Genomic DNA, 16,387 nt, shown 5'->3' with positions numbered 1-16,387 from the left:
CTATTTTAACCTCTTTCATCATGGATTGGTCTTCCTTGTTTTTGAATTTCATGTAAATGGAATTTTATAATGTCTCTTTTTTGCTTTTTTTCCTTTGGTACTATGTCTGTGGGACTTATCAGAAATTAGTTTTAATAGTTTGAATATGAGTGATTTTTCAGAGACCTTCAGACAAATGAATAAAGATGCATTGTGAAAGCAATTTAATCTTGCTCAATTTTTTCTTCTTTGTTTAGTTCTTACCTGTTTTTCAGTCCCCACTCGCAAAATATACTGGCTTAAACAGAATTTTCCTCACTCCATATATTTTAGCATTTCAGAAAGTTAGGAGCCATATGGAGTAAGAAAACGTGATTCTTCCCTTGGTTCTGCCAGTAGATATTGTCACTTGGGTCAAGTCCTTTAACTTAAGAGGCCTTTATTTCTTCTTGTCTAAAATAAGGAGAACAGTTGGCACTTTTCCAAAGTTTTGTGAGTACATTACCAAAGCCTTGTGAGTATCAGCTGAGTGGGATGCACTGGAAAAGATTACTCCTTTTTTGGCATCAGATTGTAACAGTGACCACATATATGTATGTAGCACTTTACATGAATTAACTCATTGAATGAGTCATTCATTCATTCAGTCAACACACTGAAGGACCTGCTTACATGCAAGGCACTGTTTTTAGGCTATGCACATAAAACCATGAATAAGATCATTCCTGCCCTCAGTGAGCTTACATTTTGGTGGAGAATTGATTGAGAAAGTATTAGTTGCTATTAGATAACCCCACCTTCTTCTGGCTGCTGTTTTTACACCTGAGTGAAAGCATTATCTATCCATAGCGTGTGAAATAATGCCTGGTAGTTGTTATTCATTGTTATTATTTTAATTTGAATATTAGAACTAAAAAAATACTAGAGCCTCAATCCTTTAATTGTTAGGAATCTAACTAGAAAGGCCAAGCTGTAATTGATGAAAAACGAGAGGAAGGTGATACCAAGATAGCATAAGGTTAGTCCCCATATGAATGTGAAGGTAATATTCGTTACAGGTGGGCAAGTCAGGAATGAGTGGTAGGTGGGTGGAACAAGAATCACTGGAGGGCAGCTTCAAGGAGAAGTGGTGCTTAAGCTTCAGAAAGGGAATTCCTTGGTGGTCCAGTGGTTAGGACTCTGCACTTCCATTGCAGGGGGGCCCAGGTTCGATCCCTGGTCGGGTAACTAAGATCCCACATGCTGCGGTGCAATAAGCTCACGTGCTGCAATTACTGAGCCTGCGTGCCACAACTACAGAGCCCTTGCACGACACCTGCTGAGCCCTCACTCTCTGGAGCCTGTGCACTACAACTAGAGATAAGCCCGCATGGCACAACAAAGAGCACTGACACTGCAACGGAATATCCCATGTGCTGCAACTAAGACCTGATGCAGCCGACAAATTGCTATTTGTAAATAAGTTGGACTTAGTTTACCCAAATTATTTTATTTGGAAGTACACAGCCCTTTAAATGGTAAAAAATATTAATATGAATTTTTAAAATTATTCTAATCTTTGCTGCTCTACTTTAATAGATATATATTTTTAAAAAATCAGAACCTTCATATTTAAAGTACTACATGAAAATGAAGAGAAAGGTGGTGAATGCCGCCGGCAAGCTGAGATTGAGTCCTAATGAGGAAGCCTTCATTTTAAAAGAAGATTATGAAAGAAGACGAAAACTAAGATTGCTACAGGTAAGATTTATTTGGAACATAGTGTCAAATTCTTTGTCTTCCCCAAATTATCAGTATTTTTTACATTAGTGTTTTAAATAAAATGTCACATTTAACAGTCTTTTCTGGCTGTACAAGAGCCCTGGTTCTTGCATATTAACTAGTTTTGGAACATTTGAAAAGTATGATGAAACAGTAAATAAATTGAAGAAGAGTTTGAGGATAAGGACTGACTCAGTAATTATTAGGAAATAATTCATTTTTTGAGATTATTAAATATTTAGCAATATTTTTCTTTTTTCTTTATATATGTGTATATGTGTGTGTATATATATGTGTGTGTGTGTGTGTGTATATATATATATATATATATAATGTATATATGCAATACTTAATTTCCCAAGATCTTCCCCCAATAAATTTGCAGAATACATCATCTGACATAAAGGCAAAAAAAAAACCCAAACAAAAAAACCTATGAATCAATACAAAAACATAGGCCAACATCCCAACCCCATTGCTGAAAATAGTTCATTTTAAAAATTATATGTAACTGATGAAGATTCAAGCAAGAATATTAGAATGACTTTGAAGAAGATTTACTGGAAAGATAATTAGCTACTGAAATAAATTTATTCAGAAGTTGTCTATTCTTCGTCTCTAGAAGTCTTTTTAGAGTTACGTAGTTAAGTCTTTGTGAAACATTTTAGGTGCCATTCTGTCTAGAATTGAGGATGATGTATCACAGATACGGACTTCTCATCTAGATCTTTCTGTACTTGTCTGGGCTATAAATTTTATTGAATCATGCTTACCAATTTAGCCTCTTGTATGTTATTAGAATGATAATGGCAGTCCGATTAGATCTCTGGGGAGGGAACATAATTGCTAATCATGGAACTTTAGAAGTAGTCTTGAGATTTTAATTTTTCCTCCATCACTTGGATTTTCTGCTTTAAATAGGCCTTATCTAATATAATGTGAATATTCAGGAGAATTGATGTAGCTAATACCTAAAGATAATTCATTTAAGTTCCTGTTTCCAAATAGCTTTTCAAAAAAGTTGAAGGAAGCCTCTTTTCATAAAATGTGTTAAATACTCATCCTTCAGGTTCGAGAACAAGAAAGAGATATCGCTTTACAAATAAGAGAAGATATAAAACAGAGGAGAAATCAGCAACTCACTCGTTTGGCAGAAGAACTAAGGACAGAATGGGAGGAATCACAAACTCAGAAAATAAAGAACTTGGAAAAACTGTATTTGGCAAGTTTAAGAAATATGGGAGACGGGCATCAACAAGCCAAAGAAAATGTAAGTGAGCACTTATTTGACTACCTTCCTGTGGTAGTGATACTTGTTAAAAGCAGATTACAGTTGTTAGACACTTATAAAAGTGTTTTCATGTATAGAATTTGCTGTGGGCAGCCTGAACTTTTTTGTAAATTTAATATAATTTAAGAATTCTGCTAGGTTCATTTCCTAGTAAGAGTCATGTCAAGAATAATCTATTTCCAATGATGTTTAAGTTAACATTATTCTCTAATAAATTTATGGTTAACAAAGAGGGAAGGTGGGGGGAGTAAATTAGGAAGTTGGGATTAATATATACACAGTACTATATATAAAATAGATAACCAGCAATGACCTAGTGGATGGCACAGGAAACTATACTCAATATTTTGTAATAACCTATAAAGGAAAAGAATCTGAACAAGAATATATATATATGTATATAACTGAATCACTGTACTGTATACCTGAAACTAACACAACATTGTAAATCAACTATACTTCAATTAAAAAAAACATACATTATTCTCTTCCAGTCCTTAACTGTCTGTGTAAATAAAATAATAACCTTCAGAATTAGAAGTTGTTATTCATTTCAGGGATTTTGGACCAATTCAGTGGAGTGAATTCAGATTTCTGGTTTCATTTTCATTATCATTCATTATTCCTCATACCTCCAAAACGGGTAGTGGAGTGTGTATACACTTTAGTTCATTCACAGACAGTAAAAATTCTTTGATGACTTTCACAAAGGCAAAGTAGAACTTAACTCAGTATTTAAGACTGCTCCCTGACCTTATTTTGTTGTTTATTGTGCTTTGTGGTTGGAAAATGCTAGATGGTGGTCCCAGAGGTAGTCACACAAAATAAACAAGCTGGGTTCCAAAGAAGGCACGACTTTGTTACCAAACTTTTAGGGAATAAGAGAACTCTTTAAAGAATGTGGCAATCAAAATATTCTCGGTCCCTGGTTTTAGTTTGTGTTTTTTAGTAATAGCCATAAGTTCTGACATCAGATTTTTGTAGCTTTATTTATGCCATCATTAATTTTGTGCTTTAGTGCAGTGTTTCATTTGAATACACCGTTATGATTTTTGCCCTTACTGGGTACCACCCATATTATCATATATTTGACATTTTAATCCTGTTTAACATGACATTTTAAGTAATATTTGTTTTTAGGAGCCTGATTTAAATGCTCTGGCACACCGGGCAGCAGAAAGAAAAAAAAAAGCAGAAATGAGGCATAAAGAGGCCCTGAAAGTACAGAAAAATCAAAAAGAAATGTTAATGAAACAAAAAACCTGGTAAAGTAATAGTGATTTTTACCATATTCTCCACGGAAACTGATGTGGCTGGAAGTAAAGGGTACACTGGATACTTTTTAAAAATCAGTATATCCATTGTGTTTGTTAAACTTGGTTTAAAATAATGCAGTGGGGGAGTGGTTGCTTAGATGAACATACTAATAAATGAGCTTTCTCTTCTAGTCTGACTATAGTGGCAATTACTAAGTTTCTGGAGAAATGTATTACTGGTTTAGAATGCAAGTCAACCAAAATCTGTCTGCCTCCGATATAAAAAGAAAAAAATCAGTGCACGTATGAACATTAAAAGAGGTTGTAGACTCTGCAAGTCATTGATGAGATTTTTGCATGTTGTAAAAATGAAAGAGCGTGTTACTAATCAGCAGTGGTCATTTTATATGGTGGCCCATCTTTATCGATAATTTCTAGTTTTTTTACTCTGAATTATTCTCAACTAAAGAACATTAGGTGTTTGTTGGGTCACTTCCCATTGTGGAGCTTTATATCTTTAGATATACCTCTTTCACTTGGTAAACATCTTTTTACCTGTTCACTGTGTATAGACTCTTTATTAAACAGCATATTGAGCCTGTGGGATCAGACTGGAGGATTTCTTGAGATTGTAATGGCTTTTATATTCTTAACCCTAAGAGTTGTACTGTAATATTATCTGAAAGATTAATTTACGACATCTTGTGTTTTTTAAGGCATATAAAAGCTCGAAAAGAAGCACTGCTTGCGGAAAAAGAGAGATCTGCCAAAATTACAAGTCTGCCACCTCCTCCTCCAACTCTTTTTGAGGTGAATTACTTTGAGTATGTGAGCTAGGTTATAATAATTCTTCTTTACTATTAGAATTCAGTGTAGGTCAAAATACCACTTGTATTAATTTTTAACTGTACAGGTAACACATTTCTGGAATATTTAAAAATAATCCTAGATATCATTTTACCTATGAATACTTTAGTATGTATCTCTGATGTTTAAGGACTTTTTTAAAAGCACAATACTAATATAATATTGTTCTCAATATAATCTAATACCCAGTCTGTGTTCAGTTTTCCCCAGTTGTCTCAAAAATTTCTTTTGTTGTTTGAAAAACTGTAATGTTTTTTATTTTATTGGGAAAGAAAAGGATTATTTGCCCTAAAGACTTTCCTACATTCAAGATTTGACTATTGTAAATAGTTACCATTTTACAGATAAGGAAATTAGGTTCAGATAAATTAATAAATTTACACAAGATTATGTAAAGTGATAAGAGGCGTGTTTCTTTATGGGAGTAAAATGTTTGATTTTGTGATTTGGAGGCTGTTTTTTTAAAAAAACATTTAACTTTTTAAGTAGAAATTAATTTTGAAAGGTCTTGCCTCTCATTCAGATTATCTTGTTATGGTTATTAAAATGGCTGGTTTGGATGATTATCAAAATTACATAGTTATTTTTATCAAAAAAGTTAAGTAGAAGTAAAAAAAAATACACATACAGGGATATCTAATTTAGTTGTATAGACAAGTGTATTTTATGTATGTATGATCAGCCTAAGTACCAGATATTCTTGTCTTAAGCCTCTGGTTTCGTCAGCCTTCCTGCTTTTATGTTGAGCCATCTGCCATGTGACATTTGATCCAACAAGATCCAAATGGAAAAGGCAAATTTTAGTCACTCCCTCAGTACCTTGTTAAAAGACAGGCAGTATTTTATCCATGTTTTTTTGATTACTTTTGTCATAATTCCTAATGTTCCTAGCAAGCCAAGGTCAAAATTTTAAAGCAAGCAAAACATTGTCTGTGTGAGTGATTTGGCAAATATGCATTATATGTAAAAGTGTGGTTGTACTTTTTTCCCCCAACTTTTTATTATGAAAATTTTCAAAATACAGAGAAGTTAAAAGGAGAGTACAAAGGAACAGCTCTTTGCATTGTGTGTAGATTTCAAATGGTTGTGTATACATTTGAATGAATAAATATATACATTTGAATATAGATTGTAGAGATTGCATTTCACCCTGTATACTTCAGCATGCCTCTGCTAGAATAAGGACATTCTCTTATGCAACCACAATATCACACTAAGAAAATGTACCAGGATCCAGTCAAGGTTTACCTGTTGCTTCTGCTTGCTTTGTCTCTTGGTCTCTCTCAATGTGAAACATTATGTCCCCCAACCCTAGCCAACATTTTATTTCAGAATTTTTGAATAGACTAGACTAGTTTCTTATATTCTGTATTTGTCTGATGTGGTTATGTGACTACAAGAGATCTCCATTATAAAGGTATATTTTTCTCTTTTCAATTGCCAAGTAATCTGGGAAATGATACTTTGGCACCAAATAGGTATCTATCACCCTTCTACATTTATTCATTGGCCTACTTCTGTTAGACAAAAGAAGAGAGAACTTTCTCTTATCAGTGATTATGAACTACCATAACCAACTGATCAAACTTAGAATCATTAATAGCAGAGCACCTTGCCATTATGTGCCTCCTAATATCATGTAGTAAACTATACAGCATCACCTATTCAGTATTCTTGTTGAAATATAATCTGGGGCTTCCCTGGTGGTGCAGTGGTTAAGCATCCGCCTGCCAATGTAGGAGACACAGGTTCAAGCCCTGGTCCGGGAAGATCCCACATGCCACGGAGCAACTAAGCCCGTGCACCACAACTACTGAGGTTGCACTCTAGAGCCCGCGAGCCACAGCTACTGAGCCCATGTGCCACAACTACTGAAGCCCATGTGCCTAGAGCCCATGCTCCCAATAAGAGAAGCCACCACGATGAGAAACCTGCGCACTGCAACGAAGACTAGCCCCTGCTTGCCGCAATTAGAGAAAGCCCGCACGCAGCAGCAAAGACCCAGTACAGCCAAAAATAAAAATAAATAAAATAAATTTATTTAAAAAAATAAAAAATATAATCTGGCTTTTAAACCTAACTTCCAGCTTAATGGAAATACAGTGCATGATCTCATGAAAAAAAAGAATAACTGATTAAAATACAAAATTAATTTTTCATTGGATCCTGCTTTAAATGAAAATTAATACTTTTAACCTAACAGTCTATTTTCTGTTTCATTTTTCAGAACATTGACTTAAAGAAAACTTCTAATGTGAAAACCAATAGTTCTACCTACCATCATCTTTATACTTTTGTTAATAGAGAGGTGGACACAAAGCAGGTGATTGTTTTTTCATGACCCTCACTTTATTATTTCTCTGTTCATTGAATTGAGTTACATCTTTGTTCTACGTTTATTGTTCTCAGATATCAAAATTTGAAAAACTCTACCAACCATATTAGGGTAATAGTGATAAAAAAACTTTTAAATATGCTTTGAATTATGATGTCATGTTTATTATGAATGGTGATTTAACATGAAAGAAGGGAGTTGGCTACTTAAACAGTTATATTTCAAAATATGTTTTTTACCATAAAACTTTTTTTGACATAAAAATAATACGTGCTCTGTGAAAATTTGAAACTATACACATAGGCACAAACTAGGAAAAACACCCATGATTCCATCACCAAAAAGTAATGCAGTTAATACATTAATGGATTTATTATAGTGTTTATGTATAAACATATATACATACTTTTCAAAACATGATTTTTAATAGCTACTTAATATTTCATTATAGAATTTATTTAACCATTCTATTGTGTTTTTTTTTTGCTTCATAAATGCAAACATAATCATCTTGCACATTTTGTCTACAGCTCTGATTGTATGTTTAGAATAGATTCCTAGAGAGAAATTATAGGTTCCAAACTATATAACATTTGATAACAGATATTTAATACAGATCATTAAATTGCCTTTTAAATAGCATCAGCAACATATGAAAATGGCCATTTTATCATACCCTTGTCTGTATGAAATGTTGTGGTTTAAAAATTATTGTCAGTCTTCAGAGTGACAAATGATTATCACTCCTTATTATAATTGCTATTTCTTTGTAACAGTGGGTTTTCATTTTTTTTGTATTAGATATATCAGTCTACTAGGAAAATAAACTTTCATAGTATAGCATTCATGTGGACGTTAGAATTCAACAAATTCCGTAATAGCAGGTCAGTATTCAGTCAAGACATGAGATGAGTATTATCATAGAATTAACTTCTTTTTTTTGAATTCTTGAATTTTATTTGTTTTTATACAGCAGGTTCTTATTAGTTATCCATTTTATACGTGTTAGCATATATATGTCAATCCCAATCTCCCAGTTCATCCCACCACCCCCACCCGCCCGCCACTTTACCCCTGTGGTGTCCATACGTTTGTTCTCTACATCTGGGTCTCAATTTCTGCCCTGCAAACCAGTTCATCTGTACCATTTATCTAGGTTCCACATATATGCGTTAATATATGATATTTGATTTTCTCTTTCTGACTTACTTCACTCTGTATGACAGTCTCTAGATCCATCCACGTCTCTACAGATGACCCAGTTTCGTTCCTTTTTATGGCTGAGTAATATTTCATTACATATATGTACCACATCTTCTTTATCCATTCGTCTGTTGATGGGCATTTAGGTTGCTTCCATGATCTGGCTATTGTAAATAGTGCTGCAGTGAACATTGGGGTGCATGTGTCTTTTTGAATTATGGTTTTCTCAGGGTATATGCCCAGTAGTGGGATTGCTGGGTCATATGGTAATTATATTTTTAGTTTTTTAAGGAACCTCCATACTGTTCTCCATAGTGGCTGTATCAATTTACATTCCCACCAACAGTGCAAGAGGGTTCCCTTTTCTCCACACCCTCTCCAACATTTGTTGTTTGTAGATTTTCGGTTGATAGCCATTCTGACTGGTGTGAGGTAATACCTCATTGTAGTTTTGATTTGCATTTCTCTAATAATTAGTGATGTTGAGCAGCTCTTCATCTGCTTCTTGGTCATCTGTATGTCTTTGGAAAAATGTCTATTTAGGTCTTCTGCACAATTTCGGATTGGGTTCTTTGTTTTTTTAATATTGAGCTGTATGAGCTGTTTATATATTTTGGAGATTAATCCTTTGTCCATTGATTCATTTGCAAATAATATCTCCCATTCTGAGGGTTATTTTTTCTTCGTCTTTGTTTTCCTTTGCTGTGCAAAAGCTTTTAAGTTCCTTAGGGCCTATTTCTTTATTTTTGTTTTTATTTCCATTATTCTAGGAGGTGTATCAGAAAAGATCTTGCTGTGATTTATGTCAAAGAGTGTTCTTCCTATGTTTTCCTCTAAGAGTTTTATAGTGTCCAGTCTTATATTTAGGTCTCTCATCCATTTTGAGCTAATTTTTGCATATGGTGTTAGGGAGTGTTCTAATTTCATTCTTTTACATGTAGTTGTCCAGTTTTCCCAGCACCACTTATTGAAGAGACTGTCTTTTCTCCATTGTATATCCTTGCCTCCTTTGTCATAGATTAGGTGACCATAGTTGGCGTGAGTTTATCGCTGGGCTTTGTATCCTGTTCCATTGATCTATATCTCTGTTTTTGTGCCAGTACCATATTGTCTTGATTGTGGTAGCTTTATAGTATTGTCTGAAGTCAGGGAGTCTGATTTCTCCAGCTCTGTTTTTTTTCCTCAAGACCGCTTTGGCTATTTGGGATCTTTTGTGTCTCCATACAAATTTTAAGATTTTTTGTTCTAGTTCTGTAAAAAATGCCATTGGTAATTTGATAGGGATTGCATTGAATCTGTAGATTGCTTTGGGTAGTATAGTCATTTTCACAATATTGATTCTTCCAATCCAGGAACATGGTATGTCTCTCCATCTGTTTGTATCATCTTTAATTTCTTTCTTCAGTGTCTTACAGTTTTCTGCATACAGGTCTTTTGTCTCCCTAGGTAGGTTTATTCCTAGGTATTTTATTCTTTTTGTTGCAGTGGTAAATGGGAGTGTTTCCTTAATTTCTCTTCCAGAGTTTTCATCATTAGTATATAGGAATGCAAGAAATTTCTGTGTATTAATTTTGTGTCCTGCAACTTTACCAAATTCATTGATTAGCTCTAGTAGTTTTCTGGTGGCATCTTTAGGATTTTCTATGTATAGTGTCATGTCATCTGCAAACAGTGACAATTTTACTTCTTTTCCAATTTGTATTCCTTTTATTTCTTTTTCTCTGATTGCCATGGCTAGGACTTCCAAAACTATGTTGAATAACAGTGGCAAGAGTGGACATCCTTGTCTTGTTCCTGATCTTAGAGGAAATGCTTTCAGTTTTTCACCATTGAGAATGATGTTTGCTGTGGGTTTGTCATATATGGCCTTTGTTATGTTGAGGTAGGTTCCCTCTATGCCCACTTTCTGGAGAGTTTTTATCATAAGTGGTGTTGAATTTTGTCAAATGCTTTTTCTGCATCTGTTGAGATGATCATATGGTTTTCATCCTTCAGTTTGTTAATTTGGTGTATCACATTGATTAATTTGCATATATTGAAGAATCCTTGCATCCCTGGGATAAATCTCACTTAATCATGGTGTATGATCCTTTTAATGTGTTGTTGGATTCTGTTTGCTACTGTTTTGTTGAGGGTTTTTGCATCTATATTCGTGAGTGATATTGGTCTGTAATTTTCTTTTCTTGTAGTATCTTTGTCCGGTTTTGGTATCAGGGTGATGGTGGCCTCATAGAATGAGTTTGGGAGTGTCCCTTCCTCTGCAAGTTTTTGGAAGAGTTTGAGAAAGATGGGTGTTAGCTGTTCTCTAAATGTTTGATAGAATTCACCTGTGAAGCCATCTAATCCTGGACTTTTGCTTGTTGGAAGATTTTTAATCACAGTTTCAACTTCATTACTTGTGATTGGTCTGTTCATATTTTCTGTTTCTTCCTGGTTCAGTGTTGGAAGGTTATACCTTTCTAAGAATTTGTCCATTTCTTCCTGGTTGTCCATTATATTGGCATAGAGTTGCTTGTAGTAGTCTCTTAGTATGCTTTGTATTTCTGCAGTGTCTGTTGTAAATTCTCCTTTTTCATTTCTCATTTTATTGATTTGAGTCCTGTCCTTTTTCTTAATGAGTCTGGCTAATAGTTTATCAAATTTGTTTATCCTCTCAAAGAACCAGATTTCAGTTTTATTGATCTTTGCTACAGTTTTCTTTGTTTCTTTTTCATTTATTTCTGCTCTGATCTTTATGATTTCATTCCTTCTACTAACTTTGGGTTTTGTTTGTTCTTCATTCTCTAGTTCCTTTAGGTGTAAGGTTAGATTGTTTATTTGAGATGTTTGTTGTTTCTTGAGGTAGGCTTGTACTGCTATAAACTTCCCTCTTAGAACTGCTTTTGCTGCCTCCCATAGGTTTTGGATCGTCGTGTTTTCATTGTCATTTGTCTCTAGGTATTTTTTGATTTCCTCTTTGATTTCTTCAGTGATCTCTTGCTTATTTAGTAATGCATTGTTTAGCCTCCATGTGTTTGTGTTTTTTAAGTTTTTTTCCCTGTAATTGATTTCTAATCTCATAGCGTTGTAGTCAGAAAAGATGCTTGATATGATTTTAATTTTCTTAAATATACTGAGGCTTGATTTGTGACCCAAAATGTGATCTGTCCTGGAGAATGTTCCATGTGCACTTGAGAAGAAAGTGTAATCTGCTGTTTTTGGATGGAATGTCCTATAGACAATCAATTAAATCTGTCTGGTCTATTGTGTCATTTAAAGCTTGTGTTTCCTTATTAATTTTCTGTTTGGATGATCTGTCCATTGGTGTAACTGAGGTGTTAAAGTCCCCCCCCACTCTTACAGTGTTACTGTCGATTTCCTCTTTTATAGTTAGCATTTGCCGTATGTATTGAGGTGCTCCTATATTGGGTGCATATATATTTATAATTGTTATATCTTCTTCTTACATTGATCCCTTTATCATTATGTAGTGTCCTTCCTTTTCTCTTATAACATGCTCTATTTTAAAGTCTATTTTATGTGATATGAGTATTGCTACCCCAGCTTTCTTTTGATTTCCATTTGCATGGAATATCTTTTTCCATCCCCTCACTTTCAGTCTGTATGTGTCCCTAGGTTTGAAGTGGGTTTCTTGTAGACAGCATATATATGGGTCTGGTTTTTGTATTCATTCAGCGAGCCTGTGTTTTTTGGTTGGAGCATTTAATCCATTCACATTTAAGGTAATTATCGATATGTATGTTCCTCTTACCATTTTTTTAAATTCTTTTGGGGTTTTGTGTGTAGGTCCTTTTCTTCTCTTGTGTTTCCCACTTAGAGAAGTTTCTTTAGCATTTGTTGTAAAGCTAGTTTGGTGGTGCTGAATTCTCTTAGCTTTTGCTTGTCTGTAAAGCTTTTGATTTCTCCATCAAATCTGAATGCGATCCTTGCCGGGTAGAGTAATCTTGGTTGTAGATTCTTCCTTTTCATCCCTTTAAATATGTCATGCCACTCCCTTCTGCTTTGTAGAGTTTCTGCTGAGAAATCAGCTGTTAACCTTATGGGAGTTCGCTTGTATGTTATTTGTTATTTTTCACTTGTTCCTTTCAATAAGTTTTCTTTGTCTTTAATTTTTGCCAGTTTGATTACTATGTGTCATGGTGTGTTTCTCCTTGGGTTTATCCTGTATGGGACTGTCTGCACTTCCTGGACTTGGGTGGCTATTTCCTTTCCCATGTTAGGGACGTTTTTGAAAAAAATCTCTTAAAATATTTTCTTGGGTCCTGTCTCTCTCTCTCTTGTTCTTCTGGGACCCCTGTAATGCGAATGTTGTTGCGTTTAATGTTGTCCCAGAGGTCTCTTAGGCCGTCTCCATTTCTTTTTATTCTTTTTTCTTTTTTCTGTTCCACAGCAGTGAATTCCACCATTCTGTCTTCCAGATCACTTATCTGTTCTTCTGCCTCAGTTATTGTGCAATTTTTCCTTCTAGTGTATTTTTCATTTCATTATTGTATTGTTTATCTCTGTTTGTTTGTTCTTTAATTCTTCTAGGTCTTTGTTAAATGTTTCTTGCATCTTCTCGATCTTTGCCTCCATTCTTTTTTCGAGGTCCTGGATCATCTTCACTATCATTATACTGAGTTGTTTTTCTGGAAGGTTGTGTATCTCCACTTCATTTAGTTGTTTTTCTGGGGTTTTATCTTGTTCCTTCATGTGGTACATAGCCCTCTGCCTTTTCATCTTGTCTGTCTTTCTGTGCATGTCATCATAGAATAAACTTCTAGGAAATAAGAGAAAATCTTGAAACTTGTTTAAAATATTATTACAAGGTCAGTATTTTATAATACAGAAATAATAACTTCCATCTGTTGCTAACTTGCTTTTGTCCTATATGTTTGTCCACTTCACTAAAACATTGTTTTTACATATTTTTTACAGTATTAAATAGATGTTTAATACTAAGATTGATGAAGAAAGACATTTTTCTTCTAGCTCTAATATAGGGTGCCGCTGATGGTATCACAGTAGGTCATTAAACTTTTCTGTTTGACAGTAACTAAAAGACGTACCTTCTCTTCAATTTCTGGACTTGAAGATTATATCAGTAGTTACAATGCAGTTTTATAAAAACAGTCACACAAGCTAAAGTATTTTGGTATTTTCTTTTATTTGCTTCCTCACACCATCACTTAGGAAAAATATATCCTTAAACCTTGGGTTTAAAATGGGACAGTGGAGCAATGTGCTTGGTTTTCCATATAACAAATCTCTGCATTTTCATCTGCATCTAAGCTTATTTCACATGCACAATAATTTAGAGTCTTTCTTGGAGTAGAATAATAGGATTTTTACAGCAGGTATTATATAAAAAATACTTGCACTCTTGGCATACATTTTAGTTATTCCTTCAGCTGCTTTCTCCAAATAAGCTAGTTTCTTTTTGTTCAGTCAGCCTTTTAGCATGTAAGAGTTGCTATCAGTTTTTGTTTGAATATCTTGATAAAGTGGTTCTAAAATTCCTTGTATGTTATAAAATTTGTCTTTGAAGAAGAGTGATGAATTTGACCTGCTCTATTCCTACGTAGAGCCAGTTATTCTCCAAATTTTGTTTTATGCTACATTTACATTCTATACACACAGTTAAACAAAACTTCGTATGCTTGAAATTTCTGAATTACTCGTGCCCCTCCTGTTTGTTCCTTTGTCAGCAACAGTTAACACAACACTTGTTAAAATGGATTTTTCACCCTAGAAATATTTTTCCAGTCAGATCCATTGTATTATTTGTTGTGAGGCCCGGAAATGTCAGCAGACAAGCAGAAACACTTAAATTCAATTTACCATCATACTTAAGATAAGTCTGATGTAAAAGGTGCAGAAGTAGCATATTTAGTAATCACTTGTTGTTTTGTGCACTGCAGATTACAGTTCATGGAAAAGATTTTCAGAAACATGTTTTCTAGAAAGAATTTTTTGCTTGGGATTCACGGTTTTTGCAAATTTCACATATCTTTTGAGTTCAACTGCTAAAAATGGAATCTATTATTTCAACCAGATTTTTGTTTAAAGTTTTAATTGTATTGACACAAATTTTTAAGGGATTGTCTTTCTAAAACATTCTTGTAAAATCTTGTTTTGACATTGGGCAGTCAGATTAAAACTTGTTTGGGGTACCTCATTTTTCTCTAACCCTTTATTGATATTCTTTATGTACCTCATTATATCTGGACTGAACATGTTTATTATACACATTGTATGTTTTGAAGTTTTTCCTTCCTTTTAAATTTTGGTTTACCAAAATTGACATTCTGCTTTTAATTCACCCCCACATGATGTGAAGAATTCCCAAATAACTTTTTTTTGAAAACCTCATGGCCTAAATGAAATAAAATGTTGCTCCTAAAGATTATTTTATTTAATGTTATGCGTTAATGCAATCTGACCTGTGTTTATTTAGATTTGCGTAAATATTTATTAGCTCCAAAGGTATTTAATATTTTTCATACACTTGTTTGGCCAATGCACTCTTTTTTTTTTGGCCGCACCAAGCGGCATGTGGGGATCTTAGTTCTCCACTTACACCCCCTGCAGTGGAAATGTGGAGTCTTAACCACTGGACCACCAGGGAAATTCCTACTCTTTCTGAGTACGTTAACTGTCTCTACCTATTTATCTCACTGTTTGAGAGTTATAAATAATTTTAGATATATAGTTAACAGCTTTCATGGTCATTATTGTTTCACTTGACTAATTGTCAACATATAAAATATATAAGATTTTTTACAAAGTGAATGTTTATGTGTAATACACGTTGTGTCTCCTCCCACATTTGATATTATTGTTACATCAATGAGATGATGGCTTACTGTGCAACCACATAATCATTGATTATGCACAAGTTCTAGGAAGCCAGAAATTATATTAAAGTAGGTGTTTTGGTGATTTGGCTTTCCTGAGGCTGAAGCCAAGCTGTATATTTTGGCTAAAAACCAAAGACAAATCTTAGTGCTTCCCCAAATGGCTTACATGACCTTCAGTGTTTGTGGTTTCTTAACTACTAGCTTTGCAGGTGTTTACCTTTCAACACTGTTGTTTTAATAGAATTTCTTAAAAAAATGGTGGAAGAATGTATTTCGATAAGTATAGTTTACTCTGCTTTAAAATGAAGAACTTGTAAAACTTTACACTAACAATTTGACTTTTTTCATAGGTACATGCTGTTGATAATTGTGGGCATTTAAAACTATAACTTGTCATCATTTAATTCGATATAAGTAGAAAAACATGACTTTAAGGTTGTTTTGTTTTTTAGTTATCACTTTGTTTCACACTTTATTTAATTATCTAAAATGTTACTCATTGACTGCTAGCCAGATCCTCATTTGGCTGCTAAAGAAGAGGCTAAAAGATTGGAAGAACTACAGAAACAAGCAGCAGAAGAGAGAATAGAGCAGTGTGAGAAGGCACATGCACGGGGTTTCCAAGCAATGAAAAAGATCCATTTGGCTCAAGTAAGAATTAAATTCTGGCTGTGACCACTACTGATGGCCTTAGCGATGGCACTGTAAAATTTAACTGATAGTGAAAAGGCTCAGAGGACAGAGTTGTGAAGAATGGGAAAATATTCTCTCTGTTTCGTGTCATTTCAAGCTTCCCAACTTGCTTTTACCTCCTGTTTCAAATTCAGGGTTGGGTGAAGCTGTTCTCATTTCTCTT

At 34.1% G+C, this 16,387-nt stretch overlaps 1 protein-coding gene and 1 non-coding gene across 2 annotated transcripts in view; both read left to right on the top strand.

Moving 5' to 3' along the window:
* The first annotated feature begins 1,132 nt into the window (after positions 1-1,132).
* Positions 1,133-1,206, top strand: TRNAG-UCC (transfer RNA glycine (anticodon UCC)). Its single transcript has one exon. It is a non-coding gene; the product is annotated as a tRNA-Gly (tRNA).
* Positions 1,207-1,602: 396 nt separating this feature from the next.
* Positions 1,603-16,387, top strand: part of CEP295 (centrosomal protein 295) — a 44,458-nt gene continuing 29,673 nt past the window's right edge. Inside the window, exons 1-6 of the mRNA XM_007449653.1 lie at positions 1,603-1,719; positions 2,810-3,010; positions 4,172-4,296; positions 5,004-5,097; positions 7,382-7,477; positions 16,042-16,182. Of these exons, the coding sequence (XP_007449715.1) occupies positions 1,603-1,719; positions 2,810-3,010; positions 4,172-4,296; positions 5,004-5,097; positions 7,382-7,477; positions 16,042-16,182 (774 nt within the window). The remainder of the gene's footprint in view (positions 1,720-2,809; positions 3,011-4,171; positions 4,297-5,003; positions 5,098-7,381; positions 7,478-16,041; positions 16,183-16,387) is intronic.

This window comes from Lipotes vexillifer, unplaced genomic scaffold, assembly GCF_000442215.2.
Source record: "Lipotes vexillifer unplaced genomic scaffold, Lipotes_vexillifer_v1.1 scaffold536, whole genome shotgun sequence".
NCBI classification, from domain to species: Eukaryota; Metazoa; Chordata; class Mammalia; order Artiodactyla; family Lipotidae; genus Lipotes; species Lipotes vexillifer.
The sequence above is the reverse complement of the archived record's forward strand: the minus strand, read 5'-3'. Positions and strand labels throughout refer to the sequence as shown.